Source organism: Oncorhynchus tshawytscha, linkage group LG13 (genome assembly GCF_018296145.1).
Source record: "Oncorhynchus tshawytscha isolate Ot180627B linkage group LG13, Otsh_v2.0, whole genome shotgun sequence".
NCBI classification, from domain to species: Eukaryota; Metazoa; Chordata; class Actinopteri; order Salmoniformes; family Salmonidae; genus Oncorhynchus; species Oncorhynchus tshawytscha.
This window is the reverse complement of record NC_056441.1, coordinates 22,028,113-22,051,981: the sequence shown is the minus strand read 5'-3', so window position 1 is coordinate 22,051,981 and position 23,869 is coordinate 22,028,113. Positions and strand designations below refer to the sequence as shown.

General features: G+C 43.5%; 4 protein-coding genes across 5 annotated transcripts; 2 read left to right on the top strand and 2 right to left on the bottom strand.

Moving 5' to 3' along the window:
• Positions 1-752: 752 nt before the first annotated feature.
• Positions 753-4,052, top strand: LOC112264469 (small nuclear ribonucleoprotein Sm D1). Its single transcript, XM_024441086.2, has 4 exons — positions 753-905; positions 1,568-1,644; positions 2,719-2,910; positions 3,835-4,052. Exons 1-4 carry the CDS (start codon positions 772-774, stop codon positions 3,909-3,911), a joined length of 480 nt encoding a protein of 159 aa, XP_024296854.1. The 5' UTR covers positions 753-771; the 3' UTR covers positions 3,912-4,052.
• Positions 4,053-6,156: 2,104 nt separating this feature from the next.
• On the top strand, positions 6,157-8,273 carry ggcta (gamma-glutamylcyclotransferase a). Of its 2 annotated transcripts, none has more exons than XM_042295353.1 (4): positions 6,157-6,471; positions 6,849-6,994; positions 7,142-7,274; positions 7,408-8,273. In XM_042295353.1, exons 1-4 carry the CDS (start codon positions 6,313-6,315, stop codon positions 7,531-7,533), a joined length of 564 nt encoding a protein of 187 aa, XP_042151287.1. In that variant the 5' UTR covers positions 6,157-6,312; the 3' UTR covers positions 7,534-8,273. The 2 variants fall into 2 exon arrangements, with proteins under 2 accessions (XP_042151287.1, XP_042151286.1); XM_042295352.1 differs by having other exon boundaries at positions 6,846-6,994.
• Positions 8,274-9,381: 1,108 nt separating this feature from the next.
• Positions 9,382-12,461, bottom strand: LOC112265880 (E3 ubiquitin-protein ligase znrf2-like). Its single transcript, XM_024443416.2, has 5 exons — positions 11,636-12,461; positions 11,285-11,417; positions 10,527-10,622; positions 10,279-10,384; positions 9,382-10,180 (listed from the first exon to the last, which is right to left on the bottom strand). Exons 1-5 carry the CDS (start codon positions 11,801-11,803, stop codon positions 10,123-10,125), a joined length of 561 nt encoding a protein of 186 aa, XP_024299184.1. The 5' UTR covers positions 11,804-12,461; the 3' UTR covers positions 9,382-10,122.
• A 311-nt stretch (positions 12,462-12,772) lies between these two features.
• Positions 12,773-19,915, bottom strand: mturn (maturin, neural progenitor differentiation regulator homolog (Xenopus)). The gene is made up of 3 exons (XM_042295351.1): positions 19,386-19,915; positions 14,379-14,501; positions 12,773-14,175 (listed from the first exon to the last, which is right to left on the bottom strand). The coding sequence occupies exons 1-3, from the start codon at positions 19,554-19,556 to the stop codon at positions 14,068-14,070; spliced, it is 402 nt and encodes a 133-aa protein (XP_042151285.1). The 5' UTR covers positions 19,557-19,915; the 3' UTR covers positions 12,773-14,067.
• Positions 19,916-23,869: the final 3,954 nt, after the last annotated feature.

Below are 23,869 nucleotides of genomic sequence, written 5' to 3'. Positions count from 1 at the left end.
TGATGTCGAGTCTTGCCTGAAAAAGTGATAGGAAATATAAGTTATCCTGTATGAACTTTTGTACCAAATACATTATGTTGTTACTGGTGTCAAGCTTATGGGCATGTGGCATCAGTGTGTAGGAGGGAGGTTCCTAGGTGTGCAGAAGAGCATGAGACAAAGGAGTGTGTAGTATTGGGGAAAGTAATGGTATTTGTTAATTGTAGGGGTACCCATGGGGCTGGGAATCAGAAATGTCTCGTGCGAGAGAGGCAGGTTGAGGTTTCCAGGGTTAGAGTAACGCAGAAGTTGTCATATGCTGAGGCATTGAAGAAAGTAGAGGAATATGGGTTAAGGGGAGGGGGATTTATAGCAATGGTTCTCAACTGTACTGCACTGATGGAATGTAAAGTCACAGAAAATAGAGGTTGTGGTGGCAGCTGCAGAGTGGTATTTGGTTGTGCAAGAATTGATAGTTGAATTGTTACAGGGTGTGTTAAGTGCTGGTGTCCCATCCTTTCAGGCTGTTGGCCTAAAGTAGGACTAAATTGATTAAAATAGTAGAGTATGGTATTTAGTTATTATTATTATTATTATGATTTATTCTTTGTGAGTTTAGTGTTAGATGGTAGGGTATTTAACAAACAAAAAAATTCAAGCAACGTATAAGGGAGTCATACTCCAGTCTAGTACGTGGCGGTAATGCAACATTTATTGGATGCCAACCGCTGTTAAACCGCTTTAAAGAAGAAGCTGTTTTCTTTATGCATTTCCTGGTTCTGGAGCGTTTTTATGACGCCGATGGTCCTGCGACGAAACGTATTTTATACACAGCTGCCTGTGCGTTCAGTTCTGCGCTGTAATTTTTTTTTGTCTTTGGTGGAGATTTTGTCTCTGCAAATCATCACCAACATGAAACTCGTACGGTAAGAATATTCAACAAAATTATCTTTAGTCTTATGCTTGGATGAAATGTGAAAAGTACGGGTTTTGTGTCGCTGGATGGATTTAGATTTGGAGTGCGAGCTGTTCGCTAAATTCTGAGGCGGGAAGCAGCTAACTGAATTGAATGAATGAGCGACGTGCAGAAGTGACTAGATAACGTTATAGAACGTTGGCTAACGAACAGACCTCTAGCCGCGTAAAACGCCATAAACATCGATTATTTACGTATCTGCCGCTGAGAACTAACTAGTTACTTTGTATGCACAACTGTTGTTTGCTAGCCACCGATATGCTAACTTGCTTTTAGTTAATTAACCACTGCAGTGTGTAGGCAGGGCCCTGACAGTTTACCCACAACAACCAATGGCTCAAAAACAATGTGTTTTTGTTTAAGTTCAGTTTCCATGACCAGTCATCCGGTTGGTGTTTGTCATTTTCGTTTGTGTTGGACATTGTGGACATTGTAGTCATTGCAAACTAGGTAGTTCTTGCTAGTTACCGCCCCATTGTCTATTGAAGTTGTCTGTGTCGATATTGTTTATAGGGCCTTGATGACTAGCAAGCTAGTATGTATTCACAGACTTGATAAGCTGTATTAATTATAACATTCCCTCTAATATCCATGACTCTTCTCCTCCTGTAGGTTTTTAATGAAACTCAGCCACGAGACTGTGACCATTGAGCTGAAGAATGGCACCCAGGTCCATGGAACAATCACAGGTATAGACCCTGCCCCCTCTGTCTGTCTGAGTAGGATTATTGAGATGCCTCCGAATATAAACAAAGACAGTCAAGTATAGGGTGTTGTATCAGGTACAGTCTAAACCTGCGATCTTCAACCTTTCCTAGCACGTTAAGAGCTACTAATTTTTTTTCCCTAGCCATTAAATTGGCACATTCTTCTCCAGGTCCTTTTTTAAATGTGTTTTCGAATTTAACTAGGCAAGTTGGTTAAGAACAAATTCTTATGTACAATGATTGCCTACCCCGGCCAAACCCTCCCCTAACCCGAACGACGCTGGGCCAATTGTGAGCCGCCCTATGGGACCGATCATGGCCAATTGTGATACAGCCTGGGTTTGTGGTGATGCCTCTAGCAATGCGATGCTTTGCCTTAGACCGCTGCGCGACTCAGGATCCCCAGTGTGAAAGAGGAAGTAGTGTACTGTTTTCTGCCAATATACCTGGTAAAATAATGGTTAATAAACAACCCTAAGGGGGCCCTATAAAATCTGATTCCCCCCAAAATTATGTTGTCTGTTTTATTTTTCCTGGTTTTCACTCATAATTACAATTGTTTGAAGTGAAACAATTCAATTGGATGTTCTGAGTTATGCCAATACTTAAATCACATGAGAAGACCCTTATTATTTTTGGTCTGGAAGAAAACTAAGACGTTTAAATTTGGTGTAATTCCCCTTTAATTGTGCATCTGGCCCATTTTTATTTTATTGCACATCTAGCAAGTGAGGAATGTGCCATCTAGTGATGTTTCTGCTGCTGCTCATTTCATGGCAAAGTTTGCAAATAATAAATAGAAATGATATACTTGCTCATGATGTACTTCTGCCAGGTAAGCCTACTTTGCAGTTAACATTTAATTGAGAAGGTTTGGGGAGACTATTTCTGTCAACCCACAAGACTGGTATCATACCACACAGATGGGCAATATTGCTGGAAGTTAATTGGCAGATATTGTTAGGTTTGGCTTTTTAAGCCAATAGTGGCTAACCAGGGGTGGGATAATGTCAATGTTGCATTGATTATTAACAATGGTCGTTAACTGTGTCCCAGGTGTGGATGTGAGTATGAACACTCATCTGAAGGCGGTAAAGATGACTCTGAAGAACCGTGAGCCCACCCAGCTGGAGAGCCTCAGTATCCGTGGGAACAACATCAGATACTTCATCCTGCCGGACAGCCTGCCGCTGGACACTCTGCTGGTCGACATAGAACCCAAGGTCAAGAGCAAGAAGAGAGAGGCTGGTGAGTACACAGGGATGGGGGGTGAAGGCAAGGGATGGACGTAGAGAGATGGTGGGGAGGGAGCTGGACATAAAACCCAAGGTCAAGTCCAAGAATAGAGTGGCTGGTGAGTACACTAGGAAGATAGGAGGGGGTGGTGCTTGTCGGCATATCAGTAGAATATCAGAGGTTCTTCTCCAATCCTCTCCTCTTCCCTTTGATGTTTTGAGGAGGCAATGGGAGAGGACGCCAGCAATACTTTTGACATTCAACCTAAGTCTGCCTAGATCAGTGTTCACTCCTGATCCTGGAGAGCTACAGGGTGTGTAGGCTTTCGAGCCAGCCCAGAAACGACACAGTAGAGTTAGCTTGCCAACGCCTTTTTGATGAATTCAGTGAGGTGTTCTATTGCTTAGCTGGAACTTAAACATACTACAGCTGTTCAGGACCATGAGCAAAGACCAGCAGTCTGTTGAACTATTTGTTTTGTAAAGTTGTAACTAGGTTGAGAGTAATTGTGTACTAGAATGTGGGGTGACGTAATGTGGCCGACCTTCCTTCTGGAGTGCTACTGGGTATTTGGGTGTTTTGAGCCTGCCACAGCAGCCATATTGCATGTTGGAGGTTGACCTGTTTCGTAGCCACACTGGTTAGAGGTTTCATAAATCCACGGTGGTTCTGTCTGAGGTAGGGTTGGGTGAGTTGCATAGCATTTATAATGCCTAGCTTCTGATGACCGAGGTCTCACCTTTGAACATTTGCTTCATCAGACCCAAATTAAAACTAGCAAATCAGCCAAATTAATATTAGGCAAACACTGTTCCGTAAGAAACGGCTCCCAACAATGAGCTTGACGACAAGGATGGGAGAGTCCAAGTATTTGTGGTGCATACCTTATCTCTAATCATCTCCTCTTCCTTAATCTCTCTCAATTTCTCTCTCCAGTGGCTGGGCGTGGAAGGGGCAGAGGAAGAGGGCGTGGCAGGGGGAGAGGCCGAGGCAGGGGAGGGCCCAGGAGATGATCGCCATGACTACGTGGCTGTCAGTCATATCCTATTGTTTGTACAACAACGTTTTTGTTTTGTCATTTTTCTGAGGAAACTTTTGTGAATCCAGAGCCTGACTTGTTTCTTATTTTGTATATTAAAGATGTTCCACATGAACAGAAGTGTTTTGAGTACTTTATTATCTTGTTTTGGCTGTTGTGTAGTTGGTCCAGTTAGCAGTGATGGTCGTTTGCAAACTAACGGCTCTCTTTTTGAACCGATGTCTTTGTTGAACATGTGAAAGACCCATTCATTTGACTCCCTGATTTGCGTACTGTTACTACTGCTTTTTGATCTCCAGATAACGATTATCTGTAGATAAGTACTAACATTCTCTGAAGATGATAATTCCTCACTGCAGGAACAGTCAACGGTGAGGAGAGAGCCTAATTCTGGTCCGCATTCATTTTTGCAGTGGGGATGTTTATATATATTTTTTAATAAGCCATCTAAGGTTAGTGTTTGAACGCCTATTACGATCTGGCAGACAACTTGAGGCTTTACATGAGGCACTACTGAATGAAGAGCTGGTTCAGAACCAAATTAACAGTTATTTTTTTCTGACTGGAGCCACATGATCCAGCTCACTGAACTCTGAATGCTCATCGCTAGGTAACTAGCTAACTGAACAAATCAAATTGTATTTGTCACATGTGCCAAATACAACGGGTGTAGACCTTACAGTGAAATGCTTACTTACAAGCCCTTAACCAACAGTGCAGTTTTAAGAAAATACCTTTCAAAATAAAAAGAAATGACAAAGTGCAGCATTAAAATAACAATAGCGTGGCTATATACGGAGTACCAGTGTCGAGGTAATATGTACATGTAGGTAGAGTTATTAAAGTGACTATGCATAGATGCAAATAGTCATTTGATTAGATGTTCAGGAGTCATGGCTTGGGGTAGAAGCTGTTTAGAAGCCTCTTGGACCTAGACTTGGTGCTCCGGTACCACTTGCCGTGCGGTAGCATGACTAGGATGGCTGGAGTCTGACAATTTTTAGGGCCTTCTTCTGACACTGCCTGGTATAGAGTTCCTGGATGGCAGGAGGCTTGGCCCCAGTGATGTACTGGGCTGTACGCACTACACTCTATAGTACCTTGTGGTCAGAGGCTGCGCAGGTGTATAACTTTGAGGATCTAGGGACCCATGCCAAGTCTTCTCAGTCTCCTGAGGGGGAAACGTGTGGTCGTGCCCTCTTCACGACTGTCTTTGTGTGCTTGGACCATGTTAGTTTGTTGGTGATGTGGATGCCAAGGAACTTGACGCTCTCAACCTGCTCCACTATAGCCCCGTCGATGAGAATGGGGGGCGTGCTCGGTCCTCCTTTTCCTGTAGTCCACAATCATCTCCTTTGTCTTGATTTATTGGTTTTCTGATGATTTCTTTACCCTATAAATAAATGTTTTTGCTACATTACATGTACAGCTGGTTGTTTGTTCATCAACACATTTACAAAATAACCACCAATGGTAACCCAGCAGTAGTACCACAGGTGAATAATTCCCCAGCATGGTAAAATGTCAAATCAATTAAAGAATTGATGGACAATAATGTGCATAATGAACAAGATGTATTAGGACTATAAAACAAATGTTTGTACCCACAAACACAATTTTTAATTAAACATTGAACTATAAAAACTGGACTCTTAAAAAAACAGGCCTACAAAAACTTCCATGGAAACTTAAATCTGTAAACCATTTTATATCAAAATTAACCCATGTATTGAAGTGAAAGCTGAATTGTATTTATATGAACTAGCCGAATATGATTGTAAAATGTGAAAATGATTTAAACAAAAAAGCTGTAAAATGTTAAAGGATCACTTTGGGATTGAATTCAACACAGGCTGAGTTTTCAGGAATGACACAACAGTGATAACATGATTATCTTTGTCACATGATGATCGACTGTATGTGGAACCGTACTGTTCGGGAAAAATCACAGGTATATTTGGTGTAAAATAGGTGTAATATGAATGGTGTCTTGAGACTAGAAAGTGATGTCATATGATATGACTAGCGAAGTGATCATTTAAAAAATATATGCATTTAAACTGGTTTGTTCCGTTTGACGGTCTTTTTCTGCACTGCTCAAAACCAACCGATTTAGACTCAGCTAATTAAGCACGCTATATTTAAGAATGTCTTGATAGCGCACATGAACATTCAAAAATCATGCACTGTGTCTTTAACAGGTCGAGCCCCTTCCAACCAATGAGATGAGCCGGACACACTACCCGGAAAAAAGCCGATTGCATGAGTAATAATGGGCTGTAGCTAATATGTAAATTATTAAGTATATCGCTATTTATTTCACTTTTATTTTAACCGGTGATCTTTTTATATAATTCAAAGGCTGACATTCTCGTATGATTGGTAACTTGGCTCATATCGCAAGGTTTTGCTTAGGAAACATGGCAGCAACAACAGATCACTTCATGTATTTTGCTTTTGGAAGCAACTTGTTGAAGGAGAGACTTCAGTTGGCGAACCCCTCAGCTATATTTCATTGCACCGGCCGACTGAAGGTAATCAGGTTCGCAGCGCCCCCAGTAGGCAAGCTACTTTCAGTTTGGATATTTCGGACTCTTCTGGTGTAGCTAGTAGGAGATAACCAACAAGCAACATGGCGTTCTTTCATGGCGTTCAATAGCCCAACCGGTCGCAAGATGACGCTATAATTCTACGCCCTAGGCTTCTCGTCACGAGTAGTTCAATTACATGGAGTAAATTAATTTCCCCCAGTCTATATAAAGAATAGAAAATGAATACTATATTGTCTTCACTCACACAGTGAAAAGGTGTTACAGAGTAGGCTATGTGACACATCCAAAAATGCATTGTCATAGTATTCTAACAGGGTCTCTCTTTCTCACCCCCCTCCTACCCTATACCTCCCCAGCAGAACTACACATTGAACTTTGGTCTGTGGGGGGAGCACATTGATAACCGTTGGCATGGAGGAGTAGCAACCATCGAGCAGAAAGAGGGGGGAGAGGTGTGGGGGGTGGTCTGGAGGATGAGCAACGACCACCTAGCCAGCCTGGACCAGTGAGTCACTCTCTCTTGCGCACGCACACACACACACACACACACACACCAGTGAGTCTCATCTGATGGCAACATACATTCTATGGTCTTCATCCTGTACTTCACCTCATCCCTCCATGTTGTGTGTGTGTGTGTGTGTGTGTGTAGGCAGGAGGGGGTGGACATGGGTATGTACTTCCCCTTAGAGGTGACAGTGGAGACAGACAACGGGGCACTGCTCTGTAGAACGTACCAGATGAACCGCTTCCACGCCTGTCCCCCCTCGCCACAATACAAACAGGTAAACACACATTGGACGCACACATGCCTGTTTTCCCTCACCACAATGCAAACAGGTACACACACATACAAGCCTGCCCCCCTCCCCGCAGTACAAGCAAGTGAAAGGAAATAACGTGTGTGGGTGTGTGTAGGTGGTGTGTTTAGGAGCCCAGCAGAACGGTCTACCAGTGCAGTACATGAGGAGACTAGAGGAGGTTCAGACCAACAACTACAGCGGCCCTTCTATCCTGGACAAGATCTCACAGGTCATTAAGTAATTCTGATATTTTTTTCCACTAATTGGTCTTTTGATTTGGTGTTTTGACCAATCGGATCAGCTCTGAAAAGATCTGATGTGATTAGTGGAAAAAATATCAGAATTGGGCTGCCTGTGTAAACGTAGCCAGAATCCATCTGAAATGACAACCAATTGAGCTCTGGTCAAAAGTAGTGCACTATATAGGGTGCCATTTTGGACAAACACACAGACAGGCACCATAAAGACTAATGCATGTGATGTGGCTTTGGAGAGATTTGATGACGATTGGTTCAATTGAAATGGAATGGGGCCTTTGAGAGAAATGGGAGATGTTGTAATGTTTTTAATAGATGTATACTGAATGAAATCAGTTACTTCAGAAATCAATTGATTTAATGTCAATTGTTATTCTTTGTTTCTTAAGAAACATCTGAAGGATCTCTGCTCCCCAAACTGTATCTGGTCCAATTGTCTTTTCAACAAAACATAATTTTGTAGTCATTAATGACGTTGAACATACAACTATGTATATACAGAATTATCACCATAGTGTCACAGTACAAATTCTGGAGTTTTATTTGTGCTTTAGTTTTTACTTAATTCAACGAATACAAACTTGTGCAATATATATATATATAACAAAGATGCTTGAGTAAATTAAAGGTGTGTTTTAAATCAACTGTTAACATTTCTGCTGGATTTGCTGTATGCTACCTAGATTTGACACAACCACAGAAATAAAGCAATGAACCAACAGAAGATGTGATTTCAGAATTGACATAAATGTGTGTAATTGAGACTCAAAATTAGCAGCATGTTTCAGTCACAGCGCTTACAATTGTCTAAATTCCCTCACTCCGCAGCAGTACAGCTGATGATCAACAAACTCATTATTACATTGTCATACAGTAATATGAATCAATGAATGTATGCCCCCCCCCCCATCCCCCCCATCCCAGATTCCACAATACTCACTCAAATCTGAGAGGATTAGATCACTGGAGGTGATGGTCGTGCTACCCTGCTCAGACGTTGCATGCTTCAACCAATGGTTGCGTGCCACGTCATCGACTGCAGTCGGGCACCAGAACTCTGCTCTTTTAGCAGTCTACCAACACTCTCAGAAGACCCATAACCCATAATGGTCTCTAAATGTGCGTTTAAGTGTATATTCAGGTTATCCCGTTTAGTCTTTTAGCAAGTGAGTGAGGCAAACCAGTATTGATGTGGGGAAAATGTATACAGTTACATATCGTGATATTTTGGACGATATTATCAATATTTGACTCCCAAGCTTTGATTTGTAAAAAATAAAAGATTTACAAATAATAATAATTGCTAGTACTAGTCAGCTGTACCTGCACCAGAACTCACGTATTTTTCATCCTATAGGTTGTTCTCGGTCTTCTTTTTAAATACTGAGCCAACATGTTTTCAGCTCTTATTTCACAGAATGATCAAAACTCGTCTTCATGCTCTCTCTTGTCTCTCTGCAGCAGACATATGGTGAGCAATATGTTTGGAACATCAAATCGCAATTAAAATCACAATACATATAGAATCGCAATACATATCGTATTGGCACCTACGTAGTTTATGAACCAACACTTGCACTCGACTCCCTCCCCCACCCCCATCTAGCTCTGACTTTGGGGAAAATGTACTTATCGGTGGAGGCTGGTGGGAAGAGCTATAGGTGGATGGGCTCATTGTAATGGCTGGAATGGAATTAATGGAAATGAGTCAAACACATGGTTTCCATATTTTTGACGTGTTTGATACTGTTCCATTTCAGCCATTACAATGAGCCCATCCTCCTCCTATAGCTCCTCCCACCAACCTCCACGGGTACTTACTATGCCTGTGATATGTGATTATCCCACCTAGCTATTTTAAGATGAATGCAGTAACTGTAAGTCACTCTGGATAAGACTGTCTGCTAAATCAGGGGTTCCCAAAACTTTTCACTCAGGGCCCCACTTCCAGCAGTGGGGAATATCCCAAGCCTCCCCTGCGCGCACATATGCTACGTCTATTTCTATGGGCACAATCACTTTTGGTGATTCACACCCCTCTTGTTGGTGGAGAGAATTTTGCAGGTTTAAAGCTTATTTCATGCAATTCTACACATTTTGTCATGGTGCAAATACAGTTGTTAGCTGACATGGGCTAGTTCTTCTGGACATTTCTGACAAGTTATAAATAGCTCTCTAAGGTATGCAATGACTAATGTGACAAGAGGACTGATGATGCACTGCCCAATTTCTAAATTGCACCTTGTGCATTCTACGATTACAACTTTCAAGAGTAGGTTTAAAGCTGGACTGAGACCCCCGCACCCACCCTGGGAACCACTGTGCTAAATGACTAAAAGTATAAAAAAAGAAATGTAAGTATCGTGATAATATCGTATCATGAGGTTCCTGGCAATTCCTAGCTCTGCTAAACTTCACAGGCTCGTGTCACTGGTCAGACGTTGATAGGTAAAGTAGATTCACAGACCAGCAGGTCAGACACAGATCTAGATGAAGTAGATTCGTAGGCCAGCATGTCATGACGATGGGGATGAAGTAGATAGATGGTAGATATTCTGTGGGAATCTGAGCCCTTAATCCAAGGGGTGCTCTGGACACGAACGATTCACCTCAAACCACTCGTCTATACACCTGAGAGAAAGAGAACGAGAGAGAGAGCGCGAGGGGGACACGAGTAAAGTAACAGCATCTTACTGTAGTCAGGTAGGTTTGTGTTTGTGTGTAGTTACCCTTTGTGGTATATACAGAGACAGGGGAGTCTAGAGATGGTGTGTCCCTGCTCCATCTCGTCTAGACAGATGGCACACTCCCCACTATCTTTCACCAGAACATCCTCTGGGACACAACACACACAAATCAATCATCATCCTGACATACCATGCTAGCCAATCAGAAGGCATCCTGAAACAGCAGGCCAAACAGGCAGACTAACAAGATTATTGGGCGTACACAGAGAGATATACAATCACACACTCACCGTTGTAGCGGAGTCGTGATTTGGTGAGACACATGATCAGATGGATCTCCATCACATCTGACGCCACAAACTTACTGCACACAGGACAGAGAAAGCCTAGGAAAAATGGAGCAGGACATGTCAGCACACAATCCATCCAACCAGACCTTTTTCTCAGTCTCATCAAAAACTCAGTGAGTGAGTGAGTGTGTAAAAATAGGTCAACCATGTGGTCATGTCTGCATAATGACCAAAGGTCAATTTATGATCACGATGACATTCATGGTTCCTTAAGAAAAGTTTAATAAGTTACAGACTGACAGACACTCACTCTCCAGTACAAAACCTATATTTGTGTGTTTGTAGGTGTGTGAGACATGTGCCATGGAGGAAGTACATGCTTATCTGTGGCCTAATGTGCTCCTCTCGCCCCACAACAGAAGAGGGTGTATGTGTATTTCACAGGGAGAAAGCACATTTGTTATATATCCTCTTCTTATCTGCCAAGTGAGAGGCTTTAGAACAACACACAGTTTTCTTGTTGTGGAATAAGATATCATGTAGACCAGTGTTTCCCAAACTTGGTCCCGGGAACCCCTCTGGGTGCACATGTTGGTTTTTGCCCCACCACTACACAGCTGATTCAAATAATCAACTCATCATCAAGCTTTGATTATTTGAATCAGCTTTGTAGTGCTGGGGCAAAAAACTAAACGTGCACCCAGAGGGAAATCTTGATGTAGACAGGACCTGAAAAACACGTACACACTTTAGCCTACCTCCCAGTAGGTGAGGGGACAGGTGAAGTGGTAGAGAGCCAATCATCATCTGGTGTTCTCCTCCTCTCTCCCCATCTGTCTCCCCCTGGTCCAGACGGCTGCTCCGGCCACCATGTGGTATACTCATCCCTGTCTGGTGGACAGACACACTGAATGTCAAGATACTGGGCATGGGCGTGAGTGAATCACACAGGTATAACTGCCCGGGGTTTGAACCTGTGTGCCACAACACTGTGTTAGCATCCTGAACTGAAGCCTTGGCATTAGCTTGGGGAGCTAACATAAATCTTCAGGTCTCAGGCAGTTACTCATCATGGAAGTATGTTTCCAAACCACTTTCATTACACACACCTGGTGGTAGGAGCTGGGTTGGGTCCCTCCGGTGTAGCGAATTCTGGGGCCGCCAGGACTGGCTGTGTATCTGAACCCTGGGGTAGTGCTGCTTCCAGAGGGTTCAACAGGGCTAGAATACGCCCGGGTTCGACTCTCAGCCACGGGGCTACTCTGCCTGACACCCATGGTGGCTCCTGTCCTATTCTAACTTTCACAAGATATGAAGTCCTATAAGGTCTATAAAACAGAACAGTCCTAGAAAGTTCTCTTCTCTCATGAAGTCCATCAGGGACAGGTGTTGAAAATGGTCCTACACAATGTGCAAAGCTTCAGATTGATGTTTAATCGATATCAGTGTTTATATCATGTCACTATTCAAATAAACCAAAAATAGCCTAGAAAAAACGCTGAAACTCGATGTCACAAGAGAGACAGAGGCATGACAGTGTCCAGTCCAGTAGTTGTGCCAAAACAGCCAAAGAAATAAAAGTGGCTTGAAAATTCCAAAGTAAAATCAAATGGGATAACGGACTGATTCTCGACGGACAAAATTGACTGCCAAATCGTTTCATTCTCCATATGAAAGTTTATTGGTGCGTCGCGGCATCATTCCAATATTCTATGCGCTAAGATCATGGCGGTTTGCCGCACAACAAGTCCCACACCGCGACAGTAGGTCCGACCACTTTAGTGACTATGTATGCACCTTCTCGACATTTCTCGATTACAGACTGTCGAAACGAAAGCGGCGTCACTATGATCTCGATCTGCTCTGCTGTAGTTTCGTCTGCTGACTGCGATTGTCGACAGGAGCTAAGCGATGGTCGACTTCGTTTTGAATGGCCCGGTCTCCTAGATGAGTGGAGATTTAGCTTAAAGACCAATGGAATGGTCTAACATGTACAAACTCCGCCCAACCAGGACACCGGGCCATGCAAAAGGTTTGCCCTAATGCCTTCCTCCTTCTCTGTGTGTGTGTGTGGTCAAGTGACATCAAGCCCATGAACAACAGCAAAAGTTGCATGGACACAGATTAGGCTATAGACATAGCAGATGTTTATAAAAAGCCAGGCAGATATATAATTGTCATACTTAATATATATATGTAATATGTACATCATATTTGCATATCAAAAACCCAGTCAGACTCACTGCTCCCTCCACACATTTGTTTTATTGAATACCTTCACACACACTGGAGGACAGAACATAAAAACACACATTAGCATGACAAACATTCAGTTAAATAATGTAACTAAAAATGATGTTCATAAGTAAAGACTTAAAAGCATTCGGAGAGAGACTTACATCTATCGTAGTTGCCATGTTCAGAGAGAGTAACAAGTGTAGGACTAGTTTAGTAAGGTGGAAGAAGGCTGCTGCAGGTAGATGTTGCCTGTAGACACAGATCTAGGAATAGTTTCCTTTCCCCAATCCCAATAACGGGGAAAAATGACCTCGGATCAGTGTCTAAACACAACTTCATCCTACTCCTTCAGGTCCGTGGGGATAGTAAAAGCGTAGCAGTGCACTGATGGTGGTGATGCACACACACACACACACACACACACACACACACACACACACACACACACACACACACACACACACACACACACACACACACACACACACACACACACACACACACACACACACACACTATGAAATAAACACACAGATACAGCAGCTCTTGGGCCAACTTCACAGCAGTACATAAGGGACAGTTTCTAACATAGGATTACATTTCTGCTCTATTCCTCCCTCTATTTTCACCGCTAACATTTTTACAAGGTCACAACAATGTGCTGGTTTGGCTAGCATTGTGTGGTACAGTGGATGGTTCCAGTCAGGTGTTACATGGTTGACAGTGACAGTGCTCTGCTATGTCTGGGTGGCCAGGCTGGGGAGGGAGTATGTTGTTGCTGCTAGACTAGTTGATTGTTTGTCTTTAGGTGGATATGCTGAGCAAGGTTGGAGAGTGTCATGCTTATCATGCTAGAACCAGCATGGTGGAGGTTAGTAATATAAACTATAGTAATGTTGTAGCCTGCTGTATGAATGACATTAATAATAATGTTGTATGACACAGCTGTGTGTGTGTGTGTGTGTGTGTGTGTGTGTGTGTGTGTGTGTGTGTGTGTGTGTGTGTGTGTGTGTGTGTGTGTGTGTGTGTGTGTGTGCGTGTGTGTGTATGCGTGTGACATGAGAAGGAGTGCAATATCTGGAGAGCAAAGCTTTTGATAAGTTAAAGAACGCAATGGTACATTTCAGCAGGCTGGCTGTCCGGCTGTCCTGTATGTGTGTGTATGTGTACATTATGAATCTGAGTATACATTATGACTTTGTATAGTCGCTACAGGGTCGTTGGGCCTGTGTATTGATGCAGGGGATGAAACCAGAGGTGTGGGTAATTATTGTGGCCCGGTCGGACACCTCTTCTGTAGGCATCACTGCTGGCTGACTCCCATCTGCTGGTGGTCCGGCTCTGGTTCCTCCTCCATGCCTGCATGGTACTGCTCAAACGTCTCATCATCTATGTCTGGTAGACCCAGCAACTAGAGAGAGAGAGAGGGAGAGTGAGAAAGAAAGAGAGAGAGGGGGAGAGAAAGAGAGAGATTAAGAGAGAGGGGGAGAAAAGGGGAGAGAGAGAGAAGGAGAAGTAGACCGAGATGAGGGAGAGGATGACATTTAACAGTTGTTATGTTATTTTCTTTAGGAGTAGTCTAGTTGTTTTATTAAATAGCGTTAGGCTACTTACAGGTCTAAAGGAAGTGAAGACTTTGTCCAAGACCTCTAGCAGTGTTTTCTTCCCGCAGGAGGAGATGTAGTCCTGGGCTAGCTGTAGGAACGGCAGGCAGTCCTCACTCTCACTCCATACATGCTGTAGACACACACACACCACCCCACACACATGTTATTAACCTAACCCATGTAGCCACATTGTCACATTATCGCTGTAATACTGTGCTAATGTCAAAGGTGTATATACACTGCTCAAAAAAATAAAGGGAACATTTAAACAACACAACGTAACTCCAAGTCATTCACACTTCTGTGAAATCAAACTGTCCACTTAGGAAGCAACACTGATTGACAATACATTTCACATGCTGTTGTGCAAATGGAATAGACAACAGGTGGAAATTATAGGCAATAAGCAAGACACCCCAAATAAAGGAGTGGTTCTGCAGGTGGTGACCAGACCACTTCTCAGTTCCTATGCTTCCTGGCTGATCTTTTGGTCACTTTTGAATGCTGGCGGTGCTTTCACTCTAGTGGTAGCATGAGGCGGAGTCTACAACCCACACAAGTGGCTCAGGTAGTGCAGCTCATCCAGGATGGCACATCAATGCGAGCTGTGGCAAGAAGGTTTGCTGTGTCTGTCAGCGTAGTGTCCAGAGAATGGAGGCGCTACCAGGAGACAGGCCAGTACATCAGGAGACGTGGAGGAGGCCGTAGGAGGGCAACAACCCAGCAGCAGGACCACTACCTCCGCCTTTGTGCAAGCAGGAGCAGGAGGAGCACTGCCAGAGCCCTGCAAAATGACCTCCAGCAGGCCACAAATGTGCATGTGTCTGCTCAAACGGTCAGAAACAGACTCCATGAGGGCGGTATGAGGGCCCGACGTTCACAGGTGGGGGTTGTGCTTTACAGCCCAACACCGTGCAGGACGTTTGGCATTTGCCAGAGAACACCAAGATTGGCTAATTCGCCACTGGCGCCCTGTGCTCTTCACAGATGAAAGCAGGTTCACACTAAGCACATGTGACAGACGTGACAGTCTGGAGACGCCGTGGAGGACGTTCTGCTGCCTGCAACATCCTCCAGCATGACCGGTTTGGCGGTGGGTCAGTCATGGTGTGGGGTGGCATTTCTTTGGGGGGCCACACAGCCCTCCATGTGCTCGCCAGAGGTAGCCTGACTGCCATTAGGTACCGAGATGAGATCCTCAGACCCCTTGTGAGACCATATGCTGGTGCGGTTGGCCCTGGGTTCCTCCTAATACAAGACAATGCTAGACCTCATGTGGCTGGAGTGTGTCAGCAGTTCTTGCAAGAGGAAGGCATTGATGCTATGGACTGGCCCGCCCGTTCCCCAGACCTGAATCCAATTGAGCACATCTGGGACATCATGTCTCGCTCCATCCACCAACGCCACGTTGCACCACAGACTGTCCAGGAGTTGGCGGATGCTTTAGTCCAGGTCTGGGAGGAGATCCCTCAGGAGACCATCCGCCACCTCATCAGGAGCATGCCCAGGCGTTGTAGGGAGGTCATACAGGCACGTGGAGGCCACACACACTACTGAGCCTCATTTTGACTTGTTTTAAGGACATTACATCAAAGTTGGATCAGCCTGGAGTGTGGTTTTCAACTTTAATTTTGAGTGTGACTCCAAATCCAGACTCCCATGGGTTGATAAATTTGATTTCCATTGATAATTTGTGTGTGATTTTGTTGTCAGCACATTCAACTATGTAAAGAAAAAAGTATTTAATAAGAATATTTCATTCATTCAGATCTAGGATGTGTTATTTTAGTGTTCCCTTTATTTTTTTGAGCAGTGTATATATATACACACAGTGGGGCAAAAAAGTATTTAGTCAGCCACCAATTGTGCAAGTTCTTCCACTTAAAAAGATGAGAGAGGCCTGTAATTTTCATCATAGGTACACTTCAACTATGACAGACAAAATGAGGGGAAAAAAATCCAGAAAATCACATTGTAGGATTTTTAATTAATTAATTTGCAAATTATGGTGGAAAATAAGTATTTGGTCAATAACAAAAGTTTCTCAATACTTTGTTATATACCCTTTGTTGGCAATAACAGAGGTCAAACGTTTTCTGTAAGTCTTCACAAGGTTTTCACACATTGTTGCTGGTATTTTGGCCCATTCCTCCATGCAGATCTCCTCTAGAGCAGTGACGTTTTGGGGCTGTTGCTGGGCAACACGGACTTTCAACTCCCTCCAAAGATTTTCTATGGGGTTGAGATCTGGAGACTGGCTAGGCCACTCCAGGACCTTGAAATGCTTCTTACGAAGCCACTCCTTCGTTGCCCGGGCGGTGTGTTCGGGATCATTGTCATGCTGAAAGACCCAGCCACGTTTCATCTTCAATGCCCTTGCTGATGGAAGGAGGTTTTCACTCAAAATATCACGATACATGGTCCCATTCATTCTTTCCTTTACACGGATCAGTCTTCCTGGTCCCTTTGCAGAAAAACAGCCCCAAAGCATGATGTTTCCACCCCCATGCTTCACAATAGGTATGGTGTTCTTTGGATGCAACTCAGCATTCTTTGTCCTCCAAACACGACGAGTTGAGTTTTTACCAAAAAGTTATATTTTGGTTCCATCTGACCATATGACATTCTCCCAATCTTCTTCTGGATCATCCAAATGCTCTCTAGCAAATTTCAGACGGGCCTGGACATGTACTGGTTTAAGCAGGGGGACACATCTGGCACTGCAGGATTTGAGTCCCTGGTGGCGTAGTGTGTTACTGATGGTAGGCTTTGTTACTTTGGTCCCAGCTCTCTGCAGGTCATTCACTAGGTCCCCCGTGTGGTTCTGGGATTTTTGCTCACTGTTCTTGTGATCATTTTGACCCCACGGGGTGAGATCTTGCGTGGAGCCCCAGATCGAGGGAGATTATCAGTGGTCTTGTATGTCTTCCATTTCCTAATAATTGCTCCCACAGTTGATTTCTTCAAACCAAGCTGCTTACCTATTGCAGATTCAGTCTTCCCAGCCTGGTGCAGGTCTACAATTTTGTTTCTGGTGTCCTTTGAAAGCTCTTTGGTCTTGGCCATAGTGGAGTTTGGAGTGTGACTGTTTGAGGTTGTGGACAGGTGTCTTTTATACTGATAACAAGTTCAAACAGGTGCCCTTAATACAGGTAACGAGTGGAGGACAGAGGAGCCTCTTAAAGAAGAAGTTACAGGTCTGTGAGAGCCAGAAATCTTGCTTGTTTGTAGGTGACCAAATACTTATTTTCCACCATAATTTGCAAATAAATTCATTAAAAATCCTACAAATAAATTCATTAAAAATCCTACAATTTTTCTCATTTTGTCTGTCATAGTTGAAGTGTACCTATGATGACAATTACAGGCCTCTCTCATCTTTTTAAGTGGGAGAACTTGCACAATTGGTGGCTGACTAAATACTTTTTTGCCCCACTGTACACATGGTAGATGTTGGGTAGATACACTGTGTTATATATGAGGTCAGAGTACAGCTAGTAGAAGTAGAACCTAGAGATTAGAAAGCGAGATAACACAGACATTCAAGGACAGGAGATCATAGGAGTAGGAGTGTTACTGGAACACTCATAGGAGTAGGAGTGTTACTGGAACAACTACTGCTGTAGTTAAGCACACACACACACACACACACACACACACACACACACACACACACACACACAGAACCTTAAGATACTGGGCATGGACGTGAGTGAATCACACAGGTATAACTGACTGGGGTTTGAATCTGTGCGCCACAAGACTGTGTTAGCCTCCTGAACTTAAAGCCTTGGCACTCCCATGAGCTCTCCAGGGATTGGCCAACCCTAAACAGTGTCCCCCTGTGACCGAGAGGGAGCGGTGCATTCACTATGTGTGTGTGTCTCCCCCTGCTGATAGCAGTATTGATTGGCATGGTAACAGGATCTAATCTGCCAGCCAGAGAGAGAGAGAGGTACCGTATTTCACTGCAGACTGGTACTGCCAGTGTCTGCCCTTGGGACTACCCAGCACTGTGCCTGTGTGTGGGTTGGTTCTTCTATCCTTGTGGGGACCTAAAATCCCCAAAAGTTCCCACAAGGACAGTAAAACAAGGTAAATTCGCCTTTGTGGGGACATATCCCCAAAAATTATATTTTAAATGTAGGGGTTAGGTTTAGAGTTACAATTAGGGTTAATGTTAGAATTAGGGTTAGGGTAAGGGGTTACGTTTAGGTTTATGGATAGGGAAAATAGGCTTTGGAATGGAAATACATTTTAGGTCCCCAGGAGGATAGAGGAACAAAACAGTCTGTGTGTGTGTGAGAGAGTGATAGTGAGAGAGTGATAGTGAGAGAGTGATAGTGAGAGAGTGATAGTGAGAGAGTGATAGTGAGAGGCAGAGACAGGAGGGAGAGAAAGTGGCAGAGATGGTGGGGATAGGACCTAGTGCAGTAAACAGACTAGAGACCAAACAGGCCTACATGAGAAAACACATCTGCATCATACAGGAGCTCTCTAGTCCCCACTCTACATCAGCTGGCCAGAGGGCGCGGACACCACAGTTCTCCCTCCTGGCGCGGCGCCCGGCAGTAAATAGATTATGTCAGCAGTCGCAGCGATTGTGGGGCCAATAAGGACTCAGGGCCGTGCATCCCTCCATAGGCAACTTGCAGTAATACCTCATGTTGTATACATTTGCTTTGTAAATATGTAATGCACATACAGAGTCACTCAGCGGACAAAACAACAACAGCACTGCTATTGAAGGCCTGTGTCTTTATGCGCAGGACAAGCGGCATGCCCATAGCAGCTCAATGCGGTTTATCCCAACTGTTTGCAGATAAAAGAGGTCGCGGCATATTATGCGGCCAAAATAACATGCGCGCCAGGCGTGCTATAGTCCGGTGCACCAAATCAAACTGCAGTGACATCATTCCCGTTGCGCACACACACACTGCGCCGGGGGATCCGAGAAGCAAACCCCAAAACACAGCAACCACACAAACGCATACACGAACACACACACACTTACGAAATTCTCGGTCCCTCCCGTCATGTTATCGGGACAAAGGACATAGAAGGAGATTCCCGGTTCTGCGTAGAAGTCCAGTCTCCTCTCATCATCCTCCTCCGCAAAGATCAGATCGAACGGAACAGACGAACACCATTTCTCCGCCACCTCCACCAGCTGCTTAAACTCCATCCTCTCTCTCTCTCTGCCCTCCTCTCTCTTAGTCCTGGTGGTCTGGTCTGTGGGGGTCCGGGGCGCCGGTATAGACTAGTCTGCGGTCTCGTGCCCTCCTATTGATGCTGCTGTCTCTCGGTAAATAAAAACAGCTGACCGGACAGACAGCTGTAGCCTGCAGTTTCCCCTAACGCGCCATGCGCGTGGCGAGAGAGACAATATCTTTTCACTATCGCATTACACTGGCTTCACGGTATTCGGTAACAATAAGGTGTTTTCTCAAACCCTCATCCTTTCATTAGTCCATTAACCGATGAGATCAGCAGGGAGCAGTCCGTTCTGGGGTCGCATACATACGTTACGCACGCGTTGTGGAACGTTACGCCCATTAACGATTCAACGCGATGACGACAGGCTGAGACGCGGCACACTGCTGTCATCGATAAATTCCGTGCCTCCATACGAAATTATTGTTTCGTTCTCAACAAGCAGCCAGAGACTAACGTTCAAGAATATAAGTGGGAATAGGGTGTCATTTCACATGTATTCCCTATTTAAATTAATGTTATTCTACATAGAGCAGTAGGCCTATATGCCTAATCTTATTATATAGGCACTGTCTAGAAATGTTATATAATAGTAAGCGTGATCACACGTGGGCTTAAAGCTGCAGCCTAGGCCTAGCCTACTTATTGCAATGACACTAGGCTAACTCCATTTACCAATGATTTATACTGAAGTTTATTTCTACAACTGTCTTCATTCCAACATGAATGAATGAGGCAGGCTTTTCAGTTCACACACCTTAAGTAAAGATAATGTGGGCGTGTACTGTCTAGGCTACAATAAATACAAACTATACCGTGTGTAGGCTAGCTGACGGAGGTCCAGAGGTCCGCTAGGTGGTAGCAGCACCCTATCTAGATTGTCCCTCTGGTGAAATGAACCATTGGACCCCTTTCATACAATGATCACATAGACATGGCAGCCTGAAACCTATACTCTATATATGCTATACACACCGTAGACAGAACATTGAGAGAACATTGTGATCCCTCATGTTTGTGTTTGTGTTTGTGTGTGTGTGTGTGTGTGTGTGTGTGGTACATTTTCCAGTGGTGGAAAATGTACCCAATTGTCATACTTGAGTAAAAGTAAAGATACCTTAATATAAAATGACTCCAGTAGAAGTGAAAGTCACCCAGTAAAGTACTACTTGAGCGAGGCGGTCCTTCCCACCCCTTGACCACACTGTGCCATTCCAGTGAGTGTGTTTGGAGGGCAGGAGCTTTATACAAAGTTCTCTCCCTCTCTCTCTCTTCTCTCTCATCTTCTCTCTCTCACAGCTGCTTATAAACCTGATCACATAACTTGTTCACCCTGAACTTGTACTGAACATACCTTTCTTATTCAGTATGAGGTTATTCATGACTTCTACCTGATAACACAACATGTCAGTATGACTATGACAATACAGTGAGTGCAGTCCTTTCACCTTCTCTGTGCTCTCTTTTATCCTCTCGCACCTGCTTCTACATTCAACTTAATGGTCAGAAACAGGCACACTATCCCCAATTCCCATTTGATCTAATCTCTCGCCACAGCTCCCTCTCTCTCAATATCAATTTCAATTTAAGGGCTTTAATTGGCATGGGAAACATATGTTAACATTGCCAAAGCAAGTGAAGTAGAAAATAAAGAAAATTGAAATAAACAATACAAATTAACAGTAAATATTACACTCACAGAAGTTCCAAAATAATAAAGACATTTTAAATGTCATACTTTGTCTATATACAGTGTTGTAACGATGTGAAAATAGTTAAAGTACAAAAGGGAAAATAAATACAAATACATTTGGGTTGTATTTACAATGGTGTTTGTTCTTCACTGGTTTCCCTTTTCTTCTGGCAACATGTCACAAATCTTGCTGCTGTGATGTCACACTGTGGTATTTCACCCATTAAATATGGGAGTTTATTAAAATTGGGTTTGTTTTCAAATTCCTTACAGATCTGTATAATCTGAGGGAAATATGTGTCTGTACGTACATTTGGCAGGAGGCTAGGAAGTGCAGCTCAGTTTCCACCTCATTTTGTGGGCAGTGTGAATGTAGCCTGTCTTCTCTTGAGAGCCAGGTCTGCCTATGGCAGCCTTTTTCAGTTGCAAGGCTATGCTCACTGAGTCTGTACATAGTCAAAGCTTTCCTTAAGTTTGGTTCAGTCACAGTGGTCAAGTATTCTGCCACTGTGTACTCTCTGTTTAGGGCCAAATTGCATTCTAGTTTGCTCTGTGTTTTTGTTAATTCTTTCCAATGTGCCAAATAATTATCTTTTTGTTTTCTCAGGATTTGGTTGGGTCTAATTGTGTTGCTGTCCTGGGGCTCTTTGGGGTCTGTTTCTATTTGTGAACAGAGTCCCAGGACCAGCTTTCTTAGGGGACTCTTCTCCAGGTTATGTAGGTGATGGCTTTGTTATGGGAAGTTTGGGAATTGCTTCCTTTTAGGTGGTTGTAGAATTTAACATATCTTTTCTGGATTTTGATCATTAGTGAGTATCGGCCTAATTCTGTTCTGCATGCAATATTTGGTGTTTTACATTGTACACTGGGGATATTTTTGCAGAATTCTGCATGCACAGTCTCAATTTGGTGTTTGTCCCATTTTGTGAATTCTTGGTTGGTGAGCGGACCCCAGAACTCACAATCATAAAGTGCAATGGGTTTTATAACTGATTCAAGTATTTTTAGCCAGATCCTAATTGGTATGTCTAATTTTGTGTTCCTTTTGATGGCATAGAAGATCCTTCTTGTCTTGTCTCTCAGCTCATTCAGAGCTTTGTGGAAGTCACCTGTGGCGCTGAGGTTTAGGCCGAGGTATGTATAGTTTTTTCTGTGCTCTAAGGCAACGGTGTCTAGATGGAATTTGTATTTGTGGTCCTGGCGACTGGACCTTTTTTGGAACACTATTAATTTTGTCTTACTGAGATTCACTATCAGGGCCCAAGTCAGACAGAATCTGTGCAGAAAGTCTAGGGGCTGCTGTAGGCCCTCCTTGGTTGGGGACAGAAGCACCAGATCATCTGCAAACAGTAGACAGTTGACTTCAGATTCTAGTAGGGTGAGGCCGGGTGCTGCAGACAGTTCTATTGCCCTCGCAAATTCATTGATATATATGTTGAAGAGGGTGGGGCTTAAGCTGCATCCTTGTCTCACCCCATGGCCCTGTGGAAAGAAATGTGTGTTTTTTGCCACTCTTGTTGTTTGTGTACATGGATTTTAATAATGTTGTATGTTTTTCCCTCAACACCATTTTTCATCAATTTGTATAGCAGACCCTCATGCCAAATTTAGTCCAAAGCTTTTTTGAATTCAACAATGCATGAGAAGACTTTGCCTTTGGTTTGTTTGTTTGTAAAGTACAGGATGAATACGTGGTCTGTCGTACGGTAATTTGGTAAAAAGACAATTTAACTTTTGCTCAGTACATTGTTTTCACTGAGGAAATGTACGTGTCTGCTGTTATTGATAATGCAGAGGATTTTCCCAAGGTTGCTGTTGACGCATATCCTACGGTAGTTATTGGTCAAATGTGTCTCCACTTTTGTGGATTGGGGTTATCAGTCCTTGGTTCCAAATATTTGGGAAGATGCCAGAGCTAAGGATGATGTTAAAGAGTTTAAGTATAGCCAATTTGAATTTGTGGTCTGTATATTTTATAATGTAATTGAGGAAACCATCAACACCACAGGCCTTTTTGGGTTGGAGGGTTTGTATCTGTAGTTCATTCAAAGTAATTGGAGAATCCAGTGGGTTCTGGTAGTCTTTAATAGTTGATTCTATGATTTGTATTTGATCATGTATATTTTTTTGCTGTTTGTTCTTTGTTATAGAGCCAAAAAGATTGGAGAAGTGGTTTACCCATACATCTCCATTTTGGATAGATAACTATTCTTGTTGTTGTTTGTTTAGCGTGTTCCAATTTTCTCAGAAGTGGCGAGAGTCTATGGGTTCTTCAATTACATTGAGCTGTTTTCTGACGTGCTGCTCCTTCTTTTTCCGTAGGGTATTTCTGTATTGTTTTAGTGATTCAACATAGGGAAGGCGTAGGCTCAGGTTTTCTGGGTCTCTCTGTCTCTCGATTTCTTTCTTAGGTTTTTGCATTCTTCATCTCTCTGTCTCTCCCTCGTGCCTCTCTCTAACGCGGTCGTCACTAGTTACCACAACCACAAAGTCATAAACCACGCCTATTTCTGAAATGTATCTTCTTAAAATGTGATTTTAAATCTAACCCTAACCTTAACCACACTGCTAACGTTATGCCCAACACGACC